We start from the raw sequence: 21,193 nt of genomic DNA, 5'->3' as shown, positions 1-21,193 counted from the left end.
TCTGACTATATCAATGGCTTCTCTAGCACAAGACATCTGACTATATCAATGTCTTCTGTCACAAGACATCTGACTATATCAATGCCTTCTGTCACAAAACATCTGACTATATCAATGCCTTCTGTCACAAAACATCTGACTATATCAATGCCTTCTGTCACAAGACATCTGACTATATCAATGCCTTCTGTCACAAGACATCTGACTACATCAATGTCTTCTCTAGGACATTCTTACCTGTTATTCTGTTGAACTCCACGAGTGCGACATCAGAATCGATGTCTAATGGAGTTACCAATGGGTTGTACATATTACCACGCAAAAGGGTGCCATTCTCATCCAGTCTATCGTCAAACCTCAGACCGTCCTAAGGTTAAAATATATTTATGCTTATTCGAAAAAAAAACATTTACGGTCATATAAAGCAGCATATGCAATCAAGTTAAGAACAAAACATAACTTTATTATCGAAACTCAGTACATGATTTTAAACCAGAAACACGACATATCTATAAACACTTTAAATAAGATTAAGAAAGGTAATCTTAACACACACATACAAACCTAGGTGTTTCGTCCTTTTGATTATCACTACCTGGGGTCTACATAAAACATTAAGATTTTAGGGGCAAAGACATGTGAGTTTGACTGTGTATAAGTTCTGCTACGAATGTACGTCTTCAGCATGTGGTCAAAAAGTATAATACTCACCAATCTGTTGGAATGTGCCACATTGTTACTAAATTTGGTGATTGCGGTTTGTTGGGCTTCTCCGTACTGCATGAACCCTTTACCCTTTGATGGTCCCATAGGTTCTTCAGTGAGAAAACGTACCATATACCGATACCCTGTAGACAGTGTAAAATGTTCTGTACATATATCATGTCTACTCTGATGATGTCAAATTCGACAACCAGCGAGATGATTCTGACATGTCTCTTAACTGATTCACTGCATAGTCCAAATGCAAATGGCATACGGATATCGAAATTCGACAAAAACTTATGTTAATACATTTGCCATCAGCTTAAGATTTATTATTTTTTTCTGTAATTTATTCCTATTTTATTTCCTTTTTTTATCATAACGATATCAATTTTGAAACTCGGGTAAAGAATATTACTGGCCCCTACCTGTCCGCCGGCCGCAACATTATTCTCCAACACGGTTAGGGGGTTTGTGATCCAAAATGTTGATGGTTTCCTGGAACAACAGCGACATTGTATGATTCCTGGACATGCCAAATGTTTAAATATCCACATTCCAAATACGACGGCTTAATTGGGGTACATTACTTACATATTGTCGGTCTGTATAAGATCGCCAAAGAGCTGGCCAGCACCAAGGTTCCCCGATATTGTCGTCCATTTTTCTCCACCATCTTCCAGGAAAAAACCGTGACCAATACTGTCGAAGCAGACGTTATCCATTACCTAAGTAAGTAAGTAAGTAAGTAAGTAGTAAGTAAGTAAGTAAGTAAGCAAGTAAGTATAAATTACTAATGTCAGATGTATTATCTCAAAACATTTATCCGATCATCAGACATAAGATGTTTTAATGACATGAATTATAACTGGCATTTGAAAGACATGAAAACATGTTTAGATATAAACGTTGTATTATTTGACTTTTGATAAAGAACGGTGGGCTATTTTTATAGTGCTATATAAAGTAAGACCTTTCAAAGCGATTTTAAATTTGCGAAAAGTCCTGATATACATATGTTTGTGTTAATAGGAACCTTTTCCTGTGAATACAATCACACCCGATAGTGTGTGTCTAACACCGTTAATTAAGTAAACTTTAACTTGATGTGATGTGTCTAACACTTTTAATTGGGTAAACTTTAACTTGATGTGATGTGTCTAACACTTTTAATTGGGTAAACTTAAACTTGATGAGATGTGTCTAATACCGTTAATTAGTAAACTTAAACTTGATGAGATGTGTCTAACACTTTTAATTGGGTAAACTTAAACTTGATGAGATGTGTCTAATACCGTTAATTAAGTCAACTTAAACTTGATGAGATGAACACCGTTAATTGAGTTAACTTAAACTTGAAGAGATGTCTCTAACACCGTTAATTGAATTAACTTACACTTGTTGAGATGTGTCTAAAGAACACCTTAAAAAAGTATCAATACAGTAAGATGCCGATATAACTGGGTTTTGTTGGGGTTTTTTTTGTTTTTTGTTTACTCATTTCTTTCTGATGTTAAGGGCTTAAAGTATTGATACCTAGGACTAAGGAAAATAAACTCAAAGTAGGAAATAAGAAAATATCAAAATATGGATGGGGAGGTGAATTAGCCTCATAGTTTTATAGATTTCATAATTTTCAATATTTTATTACGTTAATAGGTCCCAATGACATATATTTATCATTACTTGGTCTGAAACATGTACACTTGCGATATGTAAGCTATATACAGTATACACTTACTTCCATTAACGACCACAGATACCAGGAGGATTAGCTCCGTGTATAGCAAGACCAGAAATGTGGTGCTGGTGATTTTGTAACAATTTGTGACGTAACGAGTTCGTGCTTACCTAATTAGCTTCGTCTATAGCGAAGACCTAATACGTTGTTGTTGTTGTTTGTTTTTTGATTTTGTAACAATGAGTGATGTGATGAGTTCGTACCTTAGCTCCATGCGTGCCGTGAACAGTGACGCATCTTGCGTATGTTTGGTGGATGGAGTTCCCGCGGGCGTATGTGGGGGAGGGGTAAACAGCCGGGTCCCGCACATCCTCACACATGTGCCAGTGTATCGGGTAGTTACCTGGAATCAGTATAGTACCACTACAATCTAGCCAACCGTAAGTGTTATATAACGTAATAATTATTAAAACGAAAGTCAACAGTATTCTGAATAAACATAAAGTATACCCTTTGATGTAGACTGGCCCATATGGACGAGTTCGGCGCCCTCAATGTGGAAGTCTTTAAATCCCTTGAGAGCCTAAAAAGACATTTCTAGATGTTAGTGCACTACTGGTTAAAACGAAACAGTTGAAAACCGACAAATATTGAAAACATGACTATGCCACATTTAATAAATAACAAAAGAAAAAAATACATATCCGTATTGAAAAAGCATAATAGCATTTTTATAAACATAAATTTTGCACTTTTTGTTCCTTTAATGATTTTCAATGGTAATGGGTTATCTTCTGAAATCGCGTTCTGTGTTTACTATAGGTTAAAGTTTAAATGAAGCATTTTCATTTCAAATCTACTGTCAGCTTTATTAAGCTGAAGCCATAGTTATTTGACAGACACATACACGCGCGCGAGTGCACTTATACACATGCATTATATCTACAAACATCTCCACGTAAATTAAGCATGTTTTGATAACTGAATATTTCAGATATGCTAACCTTGATATGACCTCCAAATTCGTCTGCAAAATCAACCATTACACCTTCAATCACCACATTTCTGGTCAGAACAGCAATCTCGGCACGCATGTCCACATTTTTGAAGATTTTTCCATAATGGGTAAATTTCGGAGAAACTGTCAAGAAATTGTGTTCAACAACGAACAGAGAATAAAGACATGCAAGGAAAACCGAAATCTGAACTTAAAATCGATTAAACGAGGGAAAACAGTAGATTTTTCTTGAATGGAGATAACTTCAAAAAGTACAAAAATAATAACGCGACCAGGTGGTCCGCAGGGTAAACGTCTTCTACTTTATCCACCTTACATATATAGGTCAAGGCGACACCCGCCATAGAAATATAGATCACGACGACACCCACCTAACAAATATAGGTCACGACGACACCCACCTTACAAATATAGGTCACGACGACACCCACCTTACAAATATGGGTCACGACGACACCCACCTAACAAATATAGGTCACGACGACACCCACCTTACAAATATAGGTCACGACGACACCCACCTAACAAATATAGGTCACGACGACACCCACCTTACAAATATAGGTCACGACGACACCCACCTTACAAATATGGGTCACGACGACACCTACCTTACAAATATAGGTCACGACGACACCCACCTTACGAATATAGGACAAACCCAGTTATGTCACATTATAACAATGAGAACATGAGATGTGAAAACTGAACCAACAGATCTATCCTTCAGTACATGTGCTCTTCGAAATATTCAAGAAATTATATTATTCAGCATTTCGACTAGAAACTTATTGAGCTCTTTTAAAAGTCAAAGAGAATACATCAGATGAAATCTACAAAGGATACCGACAATGATAAATGACTTACGGTCGACCCTGACCTGGCTACTAAGACAATTATCACAGTCCATCACTCTGCCGGCTTCCACCTGTTCCCAGTCGTAGTCAGTCGAGGTGATGATGACGCGATCCCCTGTATGATACAATGATTAACCTAAATTAATAAAAGTATCCGTTTTCTGCTCACTGCTTGATGAAAACATTATCTCGTGTACATCACAGGGCATGACCTTTTTCTCTGACGTTATCCTGTATTCCGTTTTATTTAACCAACGACAGTGCCATTTGTATCGAGTATTTCCCTTGCTGTAAACATTGGGGTAATGTAGTAGTTATTACATGGGATGGCGTCGATAAGACACCTTTGAATAGTGATATTATTACATAGACGCTGTTTCCTGTATAAACTAGAATGTGGCTTGTGTGGGGTACACATACGATTGAAACATTGCAAAATTAAGCAAAATTCAATGTACATTAACTCACCCGTTTTCCAGGAAGTGACGTCATCAATGACGTTGATGATAGGACAGGATTTTGTCATTTTGGTAACTTGAAACTCGACGAATGATTTTCCGAACCCACGGGACTTAGTGTAACTGAATACAAAGTATTTAAGGCCAGTATCCTCCGATAGATATGAGGCTGTAGACGTCTGGTGAAGTCCTCCAACTTTGTATGGTTCGAATCCCTCAACAGTCTTCGAGGGGTCACCTATAGATAAAAGTTCGATAAATATAACGGCCATTTTCACTACTACATGAATATGAAAACAATTTTTCTGTCGACATCTTTTGGATCCAATTCGCAATTTTAAAGAAGAAAAAAGGTGAAAGGTCCTTATAATATTTTCGCATTTTATCGTGGCACTGTAAGTATATAACTTCTATTACAGATATAAGAAATCGATTTTGTTTTGATTTTTCTTTTTTTACATTACCGACCTTTCGTTAACACCATGGCGAATCCGTCATAGAAAACCAAGTTTCTGATCTCACTCTGCCCAGTAACGTCTCCGTAACCAAGCGTCTCCAGGGCGTCAAAGAACCGTGTTCTGTTCAGAGAATTTTCTCTGTCAATGATAAACTTGCGGACCGCAATGGCCACTACATTGCCGTCCGGGATAGCTACAATGAAACAGAAGAGATTGTAATCGAATTGTAGCATTTATAAGGACAGTGTCGCACTGCCCTTGTTTGGTTATGTACAAGTTGTACATTACACCTATTTGTAACATCCAGTAATAGCCCAGAAATGAAGAATGAATTCGGTTCATGATTCCGTAACTTGATAACGATGTATTTACTTATCCTACCGTCTGTGTATCATTAAAACTTATCCTACCGTCTGTGTATCATTATCACTTATCCTACCGTCTGTGTATCATTATAACGTATCCTACCGTCTGTGTATCATTATAACTTATCCCACCGTCTGTGTATCATTATAACTTATCCTACCGTCTGTGTATCATTATCACTTATCCTACCGTCTGTGTATCATTATAACTTATCCTACCGTCTGTGTATCATTATAACTTATCCTACCGTCTGTGTATCATTATAACTTATCCTACCGTCTGTGTATCATTATAACTTATCCTACCGTCTGTGTATCATTATAACTTATCCTACCGTCTGTGTATCATTATAACTTATCCTACCGTCTGTGTATCATTATAACTTATCCTACCGTCTGTGTATCATTATCACTTATCCTACCGTCTGTGTATCATTATAACTTATCCTACCGTCTGTGTGTCATTATAACTTATCCTACCGTCTGTGTATCATTATAACTTATCCTACCGGCTGTGTATCATTATAACTTATCCCACCGTCTGTGTATCATTATAACTTATCCCACCGTCTGTGTATCATTATAACTTATCCTACCGTCTGTGTATCATTATAACTTATCCTACCGTCTGTGTATCATTATAACTTATCCTACCGTCTGTGTATCATTATAACTTATCCTACCGTCTGTGTATGTATCATTATAACTTATCCTACCGTCTGTGTATCATTATAACGTATCCTACCGTCTGTGTATCATTATAACTTATCCTACCGTCTGTGTATCATTATAACTTATCCTACCGTCTGTGTATGTATCATTATAACTTATCCTACCGTCTGTGTATGTATCATTATAACTTATCCTACCGTCTGTGTATCATTATAACTTATCCTACCGTCTGTGTATCATTATAACTTATCCTACCGTCTGTGTATCATTATAACTTATCCTACCGTCTGTGTATGTATCATTATCACTTATCCTACCGTCTTTGTATGTATCATTATAACTTATCCTACCGTCTGTGTATCATTATAACGTATCCTACCGTCTGTGTATCATTATAACTTATCCTACCGTCTGTGTATCATTATAACTTAACCTACCGTCTGTGTATCATTATAACTTATCCTACCGTCTGTGTATCATTATAACTTATCCTACCGTCTGTGTATCATTATAACTTATCCTACCGTCTGTGTATCATTATAACCTATCCTACCGTCCTGGTATCATTATAACTTATCCTACCGTCTGTGTATCATTATAACTTATCCTACCGTCTGTGTATCATTATAACTTATCCTACCGTCCTGGTATCATTATAACTTATCCTACCGTCTGTGTATCATTATAACTTATCCTACCGTCTGTGTATCATTATAACTTATCCTACCGTCTGTGTATCATTATAACTTATCCTACCGTCTGTGTATCATCATAACTTATCCTACCGTCTGTGTATCATTATAACTTATCCTACCGTCTGTGTATCATTATAACGTATCCTACCGTCTGTGTACCATTATAACTTATCCTACCGTCTGTGTATCATTATAACTTATCCTACCGTCTGTGTATCATTATAACTTATCCTACCGTCTGTGTATCATTATAACTTATCCTACCGTCTGTGTATCATTATCACTTATCCTACCGTCTGTGTATCATTATAACTTATCCTACCGTCTGTGTATCATTATAACTTATCCTACCGTCCTTGTATCATTATAATTTATCCTACCGTCTGTGTATCATTATAACTTATCCTACCGTCTGTGTATCATTATAACTTATCCTACCGTCTGTGTATCATTATAACTTATCCTACCGTCCTTGTATCATTATAACTTATCCTACCGTCTGTGTATCATTATAACTTATCCTACCGTCTGTGTATCATTTAACTTATCCTACCGTCTGTGTATCATTATAACTTAACCTACCGTCTGTGTATCATTATAACTTATCCTACCGTCTGTGTATCATTATAACTTATCCTACCGTCTGTGTATCATTATAACTTATCCTACCGTCTGTGTATCATTATAACTTATCCTACCGTCTGTGTATCATTATAACTTATCCTACCGTCTGTATATCATATAACTTATCCTACCGTCTGTGTATCATTATAACTTATCCTACCGTCCTTGTATCATTATAATTTATCCTACCGTCTGTGTATCATTATAACTTATCCTACCGTCTGTGTATCATTATAACTTATCCTACCGTCTGCGTATCATTGAACTTATCCTACCGTCTGTGTATCATTATAACTTATCCTACCGTCTGTGTATCATTATAACTTATCCTACCGTCTGTGTATCATTTAACTTATCCTACCGTCTGTGTATCATTATAACTTATCCTACCGTCTGTGTATCATTATAACTTATCCTACCGTCTGTGTATCATTATAACTTATCCTACCGTCTGTATATCATATAACTTATCCTACCGTCTGTGTATCATTATAACTTATCCTACCGTCCTTGTATCATTATAATTTATCCTACCGTCTGTGTATCATTATAACTTATCCTACCGTCTGTGTATCATTATAACTTATCCTACCGTCTGCGTATCATTGAACTTATCCTACCGTCTGTGTATCATTATAACTTAACCTACCGTCTGTGTATCATTATAACTTATCCTACCGTCTGTGTATCATTTAACTTATCCTACCGTCTGTGTATCATTATAACTTATCCTACCGTCTGTGTATCATTATAACTTATCCTACCGTCCTGGTATCATTATAACTTATCCTACCGTCTGTGTATCATTATAACTTATCCTACCGTCTGTGTATCATTATAACTTATCCTACCGTCTGTGTATCATTATAACTTATCCTACCGTCTGTGTATCATCATAACTTATCCTACCGTCTGTGTATCATTATAACTTATCCTACCGTCTGTGTATCATTATAACGTATCCTACCGTCTGTGTACCATTATAACTTATCCTACCGTCTGTGTACCATTATAACTTATCCTACCGTCTGTGTATGTATGAGTATAACTTATCCTACCGTCTGTGTATCATTATAACTTATCCTACCGTCTGTGTATCATTATAACTTATCCTACCGTCTGTGTATCATTATCACTTATCCTACCGTCTGTGTATCATTATAACTTATCCTACCGTCTGTGTATCATTATAACTTATCCTACCGTCCTTGTATCATTATAATTTATCCTACCGTCTGTGTATCATTATAACTTATCCTACCGTCTGTGTATCATTATAACTTATCCTACCGTCTGTGTATCATTATAACTTATCCTACCGTCCTTGTATCATTATAACTTATCCTACCATCTGTGTATCATTATAACTTATCCTACCGTCTGTGTATCATTTAACTTATCCTACCGTCTGTGTATCATTATAACTTAACCTACCGTCTGTGTATCATTATAACTTATCCTACCGTCTGTGTATCATTATAACTTATCCTACCGTCCTGGTATCATTATAACCTATCCTACCGTCTGTGTATCATTATAACTTATCCTACCGTCTGTGTATCATTATAACTTATCCTACCGTCCTTGTATCATTATAACTTATCCTACCGTCTGTGTATCATTATAACTTATCCTACCGTCTGTGTATCATTATAACTTATCCTACCGTCTGTGTATCATTATAACTTATCCTACCGTCTGTGTATCATTATAACTTATCCTACCGTCCTGGTATCATTATAACTTATCCTACCGTCTGTGTATCATTGAACTTATCCTACCGTCTGTGTATCATTATAACTTATCCTACCGTCTGTGTATCATTATAACTTATCCTACCGTCTGTGTATCATTATAACTTATCCTACCGTCCTGGTATCATTATAACTTATCCTACCGTCTGTGTATGTATGAGTATAACTTATCCTACCGTCTGTGTATCATTATAACTTATCCTACCGTCCTGGTATCATTATAACTTATCCTACCGTCTGTGTATCATTATAACGTATCCTACCGTCTGTGTATCATTATAACTTATCCTACCGTCTGTGTATCATTATAACTTATCCTACCGTCCTGGTATCATTATAACTTATCCTACCGTCTGTGTATCATTATAACTTATCCTACCGTCTGTGTATCATTATAACGTATCCTACCGTCTGTGTATCATTATAACTTATCCTACCGTCTGTGTATCATTATAACTTATCCTACCGTCCTGGTATCATTATAACTTATCCTACCGTCTGTGTATCATTATAACTTATCCTACCGTCTGTGTATCATTATAACGTATCCTACCGTCTGTGTATCATTATAACTTATCCTACCGTCTGTGTATCATTATCACTTATCCTACCGTCTGTGTATCATTATAACTTATCCTACCGTCTGTGTATCATTATAACTTATCCTACCGTCTGTGTATCATTATCACTTATCCTACCGTCTGTGTATCATTATAACTTATCCTACCGTCTGTGTATCATTATAACTTATCCTACCGTCTGTGTATCATTATAACTTATCCTACCGTCTATGTAAGCGATGAAGGCATCAGTTGCTTTTTCCAAGCTCTTTTCGGAGGATGTGCCGATACGGAATACTCCCTGTTCCCGGTCCTCCGTCCCTGTAGCCGGGTCGTAAGACTTTACAATCAGGCCTTTTAGTTGATCTTCCTTGTTGATCTGTTAATCATTATTGATTCGTTATTTGCAAATACAGTGACACCAGAGACAAATCGTTGATCTATGAACAGCATTGTCAGCATTGCAATGCATCTAACACATTGTGAGCAAAATCGACATGGCTAGTTTGTACAATATATGCGATACAAATGAGCTAATTATGTCCCCCTGAAACATGCATTTTTCTCTTGTTTTTGTTGAAATTTAAAACCAACTCAACAAATTAAATGTCAACAGCAATGCCCACAGTTTGTTATGATACATATCAAAAGTTTACCAAGTTACTTCAGTTAAATTGCACCATATCACTGTTTTGACTGGATTTGTTGTTTTGATGCCCCTCAAAACAAATGTATTGCTAACAATCAGTAAGTCGACTTAGCAGTCGGCCTGGCAATCTATTATATTGAAATATACCTTATCAAATATCGACCGGGCAATCTATCTTATTGGAATTCGACCTGATCAGTTTGAAACAAACCTTGAACGGGATAAATATGAACATAATCTACATGTACATGACATCTAATATATCAGGATAAGACGTTTAGTTTTCAGACAATATGCAGCATATTCAGAGTAATGTTTCTAAATTAGATAGGCTGTAAAATTGTTAATTGTGCTAGTCAACTACAATATATTTATAAATTTCAATGCCAAATCATATTTAAAGGAACAACGGATATTTTAATGTTGATGATACTATCTTCAGATACATCCTTTGGTGTACATTACCACATCATGAGAGGTCAACGCGTCCCCTCTGATATTTTAATGTTGATGACACGTATCTACAGATACATCCTTTGGTGTACGTTACCACATCATGAGAGGTGAAGTCGTCCCCTCTGATATTTGAATGTTTATGACACGTATCTACAGATACATCCTTTGGTGTACGTTACCACATCATGAGAGGTTCAGTCGTCCCCTCTGATATTTTAATGTTTATGACACGTATCTTACCACATCATGAGAGGTGAAGGCGTCCCCTGATAGTTTCTCCACTGTATCAGTTATCTTTGTCCACGATAATTTATCCTCCCCGTGTATCTCTAGAGTTCCATCGACGTCCACTCCAATAAACTTTCTCCCGAATCCTGGGACTGTATAGGTCTCGTTCGAGTTTCCTGGAATATACATACATCTAGTTATTACACATTACCATTAATGTGGGGGTTTCAGGGAAAATAACAACAGGACATCGGGGGAAACATAACATGTATGAATTCGTTTGTTTTTGTTTAACGTCCTATTACAGCCAGGGTCATTTAAGGACGTGCCTGGTTTTGGAGGTGGAGGAAAGCCGGAGTACCCGAAGAAAAACCACCGGTCTACGGTCAGTACCTGGTAACTGCTCCACGTAGGTTTCGAACTCGCAACCCAGAGGTGGAGGGCTTGTGATAAAGTGTCGGAACATCTTTACCACTTGGTCACTGCGGTCCCTTATCTAAATATTTAATACGTACATGAATGTGGTACTAAGGATGGTATCTTATCCTTTATTATAACCACGGATGGTATATTCTAATTTATCATAACCACGGATGGTATATTCTAATTTATCATAACCACGGATGGTATATTCTAATTTATCATAACCATGGATGGTATATAGCCGAATCTATACTTGGTCTTTTCATAATCTCAGCAGAAGTCGACCGGAGGAAACTACTGTTTCTACAAAAAATGATAGCTATGGACCAATCCTATCTGCCGAAGCAAATTTTTACCATACGTCTACATTTATATATTTCAGTGTTACCCAACACACCAGCTAACCATAAATGATATTTCCCTGATATAGTTAAAGTACTCCGGAAATACAATCTTCTTTATTATTTGGAGACATATCTACGGTCTTACATATTTCCAACCAAGTCCCAATGGAAACGCATAGTGAAATCCACTATTAGGTCCTACGAAAACTCGGCTCTCAAGGAACGTATGGCAAATGATAATGACTTCTCCTTTTTCCAAAAGATTCATTGCTCATATGACCTATATAGCTTGTGGCATGCTGCGGAATCTCCGTCCGATATGCAAAACATTTATTATATATGTTCTGTGTTGGCTCTGCCTAGTGGCCTTGCTGATGAACAATGCCCACTCTGCACAATGTCTCATGACGTCGCAGTAATTCATCTGTGTGCTGATTGTATAGTCAATATTGCTCTAAAACAAAGCTTTATGGAAGACATTCTCATTACCTTCGGTCCAACTGTATTCCATTTCATTGAGAGAATGGATGCTACTGCCTTCACCCGCACCATATTCGGAGCCAATACAGGAATTCCCTTCATTGACGATACAGACTATGAACAATTCCTCATGAAATCTGTTCGATTTGTCGCTCGTGTTACGCGATGTCTGTTGTAATGTCTTGACTTAACCCAACGTAACTGTTTCGCGCGGACATGAAAATCCGTTTCAATGCCGCGCTTGCATCTCGATGTATATACATATTTTTTTTTTCGCGTTTTCTTCTAATTCCTCTGTTCATTTACTTTTTTTATGTCGATTTCCTTGTATTTAAAATCTCCAACCGGAGGAAATAAAGTATGATGATGATGATGTAATTTATCATAACCACAGATGGTATATTGTAATTTATCATAACCACGGATGGTATATTGTAATTTATCATAACCACGGAGAGTATATTATAATTTATCATAACCATGGATGGTATATTGTAATTTATCCTAACCACGGAGGTATATTGTAATTTATCATAACCACGGATGGTATATTATAATTTATCCTAACCACGGAGGTATATTGTAATTTATCATATCCACGGGTGGTATATTGTAAATTATCATATCCACGGATGGTATATTATAATTTATCATAACCATGGATAGCTATATTGTAATTCATCATAACCACGGATGGTATATTGTAATTTATCATAACCATGGATAGCTATATTATAATTTATCATAACCATGGATAGCTATATTGTAATTTATCATAACCACAGATGGTATATTGTAATTTATCATAACCATGGATAGCTATATTGTAATTTATCATAACCACAGATGGTGTATGTAATTTATCATAACCACGGAGAGTATATTATAATTTATCCTAACCACGGAGAGTATATTGAAATTTATCATAACCACGGATGGTATATTATAATTTATCATAACCATAGATAGCTATATTGTAATTTATCATAACCATGGATGGTATATTGTAATTTATCATAACCACGGATGGTATATTGTAATTTATCATAACCACGGAGAGTATATTATAATGTATCATAACCACGGAGAGTATATTGAAATTTATCATAACCACGGATGGTATATTATAATTTATCCTAACCACGGATGGTATATTATAATTTATCATAACCATGGATAGCTTTATTGTAATTTATCATAACCACGGAGAGCATATTATAATTTATCATAACCACAAATGGTATATTGTAATTTATCATAACCATGGATGGTATATTGTAATTTATCATAACCACGGATGGTATATTGTAATTTATCATAACCACGGAGAGTATATTATAATTTATCATAACCATGGATGGTATATTGTAATTTATCCTAACCACGGAGGTATATTGTAATTTATCATAACCACGGATGGTATATTATAATTTATCCTAACCACGGATGGTATATTGTAATTTATCATAACCACAGATGGTATATTGTAATTTATCATAACCACAGATGGTATATTGTAATTTATCCTAACCACGGATGGTATATTATAATTTATCATAACCATGGATAGCTATATTGTAATTTATCATAACCACAGATGGTATATTGTAATTTATCATAACCATGGATAGCTATATTGTAATTTATCATAACCAAAGATGGTGTATGTAATTTATCATAACCACGGAGAGTATATTATAATTTATCATAACCACAGATGGTATATTGTAATTTATCATAACCACAGATGGTATATTGTAATTTATCATAACCACAGATGGTATATTGTAATTTATCCTAACCACGGATGGTATATTATAATTTATCATAACCATGGATAGCTATATTGTAATTTATCATAACCACAGATGGTATATTGTAATTTATCATAACCATGGATAGCTATATTGTAATTTATCATAACCAAAGATGGTGTATGTAATTTATCATAACCACGGAGAGTATATTATAATTTATCATAACCATGGATAGCTATATTGTAATTTATCATAACCACAGATGGTATATTGTAATTTATCATAACCATAGATAGCTATATTGTAATTTATCATAACCATGGATGGTATATTGTAATTTATCATAACCACGATTGGTATATTGTAATTTATCATAACCACGGAGAGTATATTATAATGTATCATAACCACGGAGAGTATGTTGAAATTTATCATAACCACGGATGGTATATTATAATTTATCCTAACCACGGATGGTATATTATAATTTATCATAACCATGGATAGCTTTATTGTAATTTATCATAACCACGGAGAGCATATTATAATTTATCATAACCACAAATGGTATATTGTAATTTATCATAACCATGGATGGTATATTGTAATTTATCATAACCACGGATGGTATATTGTAATTTATCATAACCACGGAGAGTATATTATAATTTATCATAACCATGGATGGTATATTGTAATTTATCCTAACCACGGAGGTATATTGTAATTTATCATAACCACGGATGGTATATTATAATTTATCATAACCATGGAGAGCATATTATAATTTATCATAACCACAAATGGTATATTGTAATTTATCATAACCACGGAGAGTATATTATAATTTATCATAACCACGGATGGTATATTATACGTTTATTGCCATGGTTGCAGGAAGACTTGACGATGTGTTTACCCAAGGCATGTCATATTTCCCAAGGAGTAAATATGACTTGCCGCGGGTAAACTAGATCTAGGGGAGGGGGGTCATGGTGCTGTCTGACAGGTAAGAAATGACATATCTAGGGGAGGGGGATCATGGTGCTGTCTGACAGGTAAGATATGACATATCTAGGGGAGGGGGATCATGGTGCTGTCTGACAGTAAGGGATGACATATCTAGGAGAGGGGGGTCATGGTGCTGTCCGACAGTAAGGGATGACATATCTAGGGGAGGGGGGTCATGGTGCTGTCCGACAGTAAGAGATGACATATCTAGGGGAGGGGGGTCATGGTGCTGTCCGACAGTAAGGGATGACTTATCTAGGGGAGGGGGATCATGGTGCTGTCCGACAGGTAAGAGATGGCATATCTAGGGGAGGGGGTCATGGTACTGTCCGACAGGTAAGATATGACATATCTAGGGGAGGGGGGTCATGGTGCTGTCCGACAGTAAGGGATGACATATCTAGGGGAGGGGGGTCATGGTGCTGTCTGACAGTAAGAGATGACATATCTAGGGGAGGGGGGTCATGGTGCTGTCCGACAGTAAGGGATGACATTTCTAGGGGAGGGGGGTCATGGTGCTGTCCGACAGTAAGGGATGACATATCTAGGGGAGGGGGGTCATGGTGCTGTCCGACAGTAAGGGATGACATATCTAGGGGAGGGGGGTCATGGTGCTGTCCGACAGTAAGAGATGACATATCTAGGGGAGGGGGGTCATGGTGCTGTCCGACGGGTAAGAAATGACATATCTAGGGGAGGGGGATGATGGTGCTGTACGACAGGTAAGAGATGTGTCGTTGGTATACACTCATTGACAGGTAAGAGATGGCATATCTAGGGGAGGGGGATCATGTTGCTGTCCGACAGGTAAGAGATGTGCCGTTGGTATACACTCACCGACAGGTAAGAGATGTGTCGTTGGTATACACTCACCGACAGGTAAGATATGTGCCGTTGGTATACACTCACCGACAGGTAAGAGATGTGTCGTTGGTTATACACTCACCGACAGGTAAGAGATGTGTCGTTGGTATACACTCACCCACAGGTAAGAGATGTGCCGTTGGTATACACTCACCCACAGGTAAGAGATGGTATATCTAGGGGAGGGGGTGATGGTGCTGTCCGACAGGTAAGAGATGTGCCGTTGGTATACACTCACCGACAGGTAAGGGATGTGTCGTTGGTATACACTCACCGAGAAGTTGGATCTTAGCGTCCCCAGTGTATCGACAGGTCTCCGATCCGATGTCCATTCGTCCGCCATCAATATGGATGTAGTATGTCCGGAGAACAAGGTCACTGTCCGGAGCAAACACTAACTGACCACCAGTTGATATTGTTATACTGTTTAGGTCCACCCCGGGACTTTCGTCCAGTAGAATAGGAGTAGTGATTGTGACATCTTCACCCTCATCCGGGACCTGTACAGCAAATTAGAAAAAAAAACTAGATATCAACATTTTAACACCAATTAATATCTTTCTTAGTTCCAAGTTACGGGTCAGCCTTTTTGTTCATTTTAATATTTGATTACATGCAAGCAGGTAGGAAGTGTTTACGATCACTGATTGGAAAGATAATGTCAATAAGATAAATTGTTTAAGTATCGTCAAACTGGAGTAAAGTATCAAGTTGTGAGATACATCATAACTGGAAGTGTATTTAATATAATTAAACAAGATAAGCTGTAAAATATTGGGCTCCATTAAATCAGAAGGTAGATAATATTAATTGATATATTTTATTATAAACACAGTGAGTTATTTGAGTTAATATTGTTAATCCGCAATGTGATCTTCCTGTCGTAATATGTTAATATATGATGTCTTCTCGTGAAGTACACACACGAATATTTACAGCTCCCTTATTCAGCTTAATAAACTCGGACTGTGAATGATTAGCATGTATGCAGTGGGGAAAAAAAGATTCAGCGGATTAATAAGCACGGAATCAAAATTATGACGTTCCCTATTTGCGACGTTATCGGAACGTCAACTAGACAGTCTGGGAGTTTATGGTAAACCATGACCATTGAAAGTGATGGCTGGTCATTACTTTCTTAATTTAAGTGTAAGCAGGTACTTTTTACTGTTTCCTTGCTGCCTGAATCAAATAATGACATATCCCTTCGTATAATTTGAAAATAATGACCCCTCCCCTCAATTTAAGCATCTCTATGATCGGGAATTTTCCTCTGTCTCTGAGAAAATGGCTGCAGAAGGTGGAAAAAGTGCTGTTTCAGAGGGTAAGTTTGAGACTGTCTGTGATGAGCAAAGGCCATGTCTGCTGTCTATATCTGGTATCAGATGATAAAGAATGCTGTAATGTATCCATAAATGTGCTTAATGTCATGATTACGTTTTTTATTAAGAGAAAGTACGTTTTTATAAATTCACTATTCCAACTACATTTTGTCTAAAAGATACGATTTACCGTAACTTTTAAATTGGAAAAGTTATGGTTTTACCTTACTTTTGTAAGTTATGGCTTTTCATGACTTTTCTTATCAGGGAGCATTAATTGTTGTTCCTCATCACTACAAAGAAAAAAAACCTAATGGCTTTAGCCTGAACAACTCTGACTAACAAGTGTGTAGTGAGTTGGTCATGCACTGCCGAAGTATAGTTAGCTTGAACAAATATCTGTTTTGTTTGTGTTGTCAATATATAACTATTTGTTTTACACCTTTTTTGTATGTGTGTAGAGTTTTGTTCGATAATTAAATAATATTTTGCAATATTGTAGAATTCTTTTTAAATCTATTGATGATATTGTTATTTTCAATGTTTTTACTGTTATATCGAACTTCATTCAGGAGTGATTAATGCATAAGAAAATGGAAAATTAAACCATAGAATAAATTATCAAACATCAATTTGTTTATATCATAACTTTCATGATGTTACAGGTCAGTTATAATGAATATATCTTATGTTGCTATAAAAGATGTTTAATATATTGTTAGCTTTCAATCCATTTAACTAAAGAGGCATAATTTTCTGATAATGTGTATTTATGTTTTAATAGACAGTGTGGATAATCGTGTCTTGGGTCAAGAATGTAATTTACCTGATTTAATGGAATGTCACAAAGAAGCATTAGCTAAACTATGTAGGATTTGTGGAGGAACTGCTGTCAAGCCAGTACCAAAACTGCGATTCATATCAGATATCAAAAACATATATGGGGTTGATTTGCAAGCTGACAATGATTTTCAACACCCTTCAGATATATGCCGGGCTCATGCAGCAGTATTTTACAGATACCGTGTTTCTACCAACCGAAAGGAACCTTTTTCTACATCAATGAAACTTACAGAATTTATGCCACACTCCCAAGATGACTGTTTATATTGTCAACCTGGTACAAATTCCACGCATGCACAGGAACAGTCCCGGAAAAGAAAATGGCAACCACCTGGGAGGGGAAATCGAGGAAATTTGATCACTTTGCCAACACCAGCTTGTGAAAATACACAAAGAAAAAGTACTTTAGAGTCAATGACAGAAACCTTTGTAAACCTGTCCACAGATGAGCTAGACTGTGTAATACGAAGACTCACAAAACAACAAAAAATCCATGTTATGGAAACAATAATAAAAGATGAATTAACTAACATCCAGAAGGATATTGAATCCAATCAAAAGAAATTTTCAAGCATTTCAGAACTGCTAGACGGCGCCATTTTGAAAGGACTGATCAACGCAATTTTACCGTTTTCTCCTGTTACTCGCTGATCTCTCACAAAAAGCTGACGTCAAGCGAGTATTTTTTCAAAACTCAAACTGAATTTTGCGGAAACGGTTGCATATTTAACTTCTCCACGAGGTAAGTTAACAACAAATGGCTGAAGCGTTCAGTTCCTACAGAACAATAGACCAAGTCACTACTAAATCTGTGTCAATACACGCTGTGCTTGACAACCATAGTTAATCTGAGATGGAAATTGTGGATTGTGAATATATCAATTAATCAAAAACGTAAAAGGTATTTAACAAAACTGTTGAGTTGTTTCTTTTGATTTTGTTAACAATATTATTGTCTTTACGTAGATTCACTGAAACTATATTATCTAAGCAACCACGACTGCCGTATTTACCAACGTCGCAACACACCCTGAGTGAATTTTATTTTCTTCGTGCTGTATTTAAATGATTTGTTTGATGTAGATATAAGGATTGTGCCTCATTTTGACTGCGTATACCGTAGTATGCCCGCAGTTGGCAACGAACATATCATATCGAGCGCTAATCATAGGAAATGTTCGTTTCCAACTGCGGGAATACTACAGAATGTGGTAGGCCTACAGTCCTTAATGTTATTGATATATGGAACAAAATTCCACTGCGCACTAATCCCACTAAATATAACTCATTTAATAAACTAGAATTTGAAACCAAGTTGACATAGTTCATTTGATAAATTATTCTACCTCCGCGCATGGGAATACATTATACGACTGTTATATCGGTAGGGTATACATTATATAACTGATATATCAGTAGGGTATACATTATATAACTGATATATCGGTAGGGTATACATTATATAACTGATATATCGGTAGGGTATACATTATACAACTGATATATCAGTAGGGTATACATTATATAACTGATATATCAGTAGGGTATACATTATATAACTGATATATCAGTAGGGTATACATTATATAACTGATATATCAGTAGGGTGTACATTATATATCGGTAGGGTATACATTATATACCTGATATATCAGTAGGGTATACATTATATAACTGATATATCAGTAGGGTATACATTATATATCAGTAGGGTATACATTATAGACTGATATATCAGTAGGGTATACATTATATATCAGTAGGGTATACATTATATAACTGATATATCGGTAGGGTATACATTATACGACTGTTATATCAGTAGGGTATACATTATATAACTGATATATCAGTAGGGTATACATTATATAACTGATATATCAGTAGGGTGTACATTATATAACTGATATATCAGTAGGGTATACATTATATAACTGATATATCGGTAGGGTATACATTATATAACTGATATATCGGTAGGGTATACATTATAGACTGATATATCAGTAGGGTATACATTATATAACTGATATATCAGTAGGGTATACATTATATATCAGTAGGGTATACATTATATAACTGATATATCAGTAGGGTATACATTAAATAACTGATATATCGGTAGGGTATACATTATATATCAGTAGGGTATACATTATATAACTGATATATCGGTAGGGTATACATTATATATCGGTAGGGTATACATTATATAACTGATATATCAGTAGGGTATACATTATATAACTGATATATCAGTAGGGTATACATTATATATCGGTAGGGTATACATTATATAACTGATATATCAGTAGGGTATACATTATATATCAGTAGGGTATACATTATATAACTGATATATCGGTAGGGTATACATTATACGACTGTTATATCAGTAGGGTATACATCATACGACTGTTATAGCGGTATATGAACTTTACAACTGAGATAGAATTAATATCTTATTGAATAACTGTACTTACTCCATCTTCCCAAGTAGAGGACTCAGACCATTTTTTAAGGCCCGCAGTGGTGTGCGGACAAGCACTGGTCATCGAAATGACCAGCAGCACCAACGCGAATCGCATGGCCGGCATGGTAAGCAGACTTGGACTGAATGGTCATCGTTGTTAAATTTGTTTGATTTTATATGTTTGCCGCCTTCAGTTGATTTAAATCTAATTTTGTTTATCTTAAATTTGGATGTGTAGTCGAGTAGATATGGCCTCTAGTGATATAGCACCAGCCTCGTCCCAACACGGCCCAAACATTAAAATGGAGAGAAGCGTACAGCCTTGGCCTGGGGATACTTCACGTAATGATCTAGGCTTTCTGTAGAGTTGGGTACGGCCATGGTCAATGCCAGTGTGTAAAACTATTGTATTTAGAACATATATCATTAAAAGCCTACATTTTCATATAGAGGGCCGTTAAATGAACATATCTAAGTAAAAAAAAAGGTTATTTGT

The 21,193-nt window shown here is 36.1% G+C and overlaps 1 protein-coding gene across 1 annotated transcript; it reads right to left on the bottom strand.

Annotated features, from left to right (window-relative positions):
* Nucleotides 1-243: 243 nt before the first annotated feature.
* LOC117319040 (protein DDB_G0287365-like) lies at nt 244-20,839 on the bottom strand. Its single transcript, XM_033873948.1, has 14 exons — nt 20,708-20,839; nt 16,334-16,559; nt 11,193-11,356; nt 10,073-10,226; nt 5,188-5,370; nt 4,730-4,957; nt 4,272-4,376; nt 3,391-3,527; nt 2,897-2,969; nt 2,650-2,789; nt 1,300-1,433; nt 1,134-1,203; nt 712-848; nt 244-367 (listed from the first exon to the last, which is right to left on the bottom strand). The coding sequence occupies exons 1-14, from the start codon at nt 20,819-20,821 to the stop codon at nt 358-360; spliced, it is 1,875 nt and encodes a 624-aa protein (XP_033729839.1). The 5' UTR covers nt 20,822-20,839; the 3' UTR covers nt 244-357.
* Between the last annotated feature and the right edge of the window lie 354 nt (nt 20,840-21,193).

Source organism: Pecten maximus, chromosome 2 (genome assembly GCF_902652985.1).
Source record: "Pecten maximus chromosome 2, xPecMax1.1, whole genome shotgun sequence".
Taxonomy (NCBI): domain Eukaryota; kingdom Metazoa; phylum Mollusca; class Bivalvia; order Pectinida; family Pectinidae; genus Pecten; species Pecten maximus.
The sequence above is the reverse complement of the archived record's forward strand: the minus strand, read 5'-3'. Positions and strand labels throughout refer to the sequence as shown.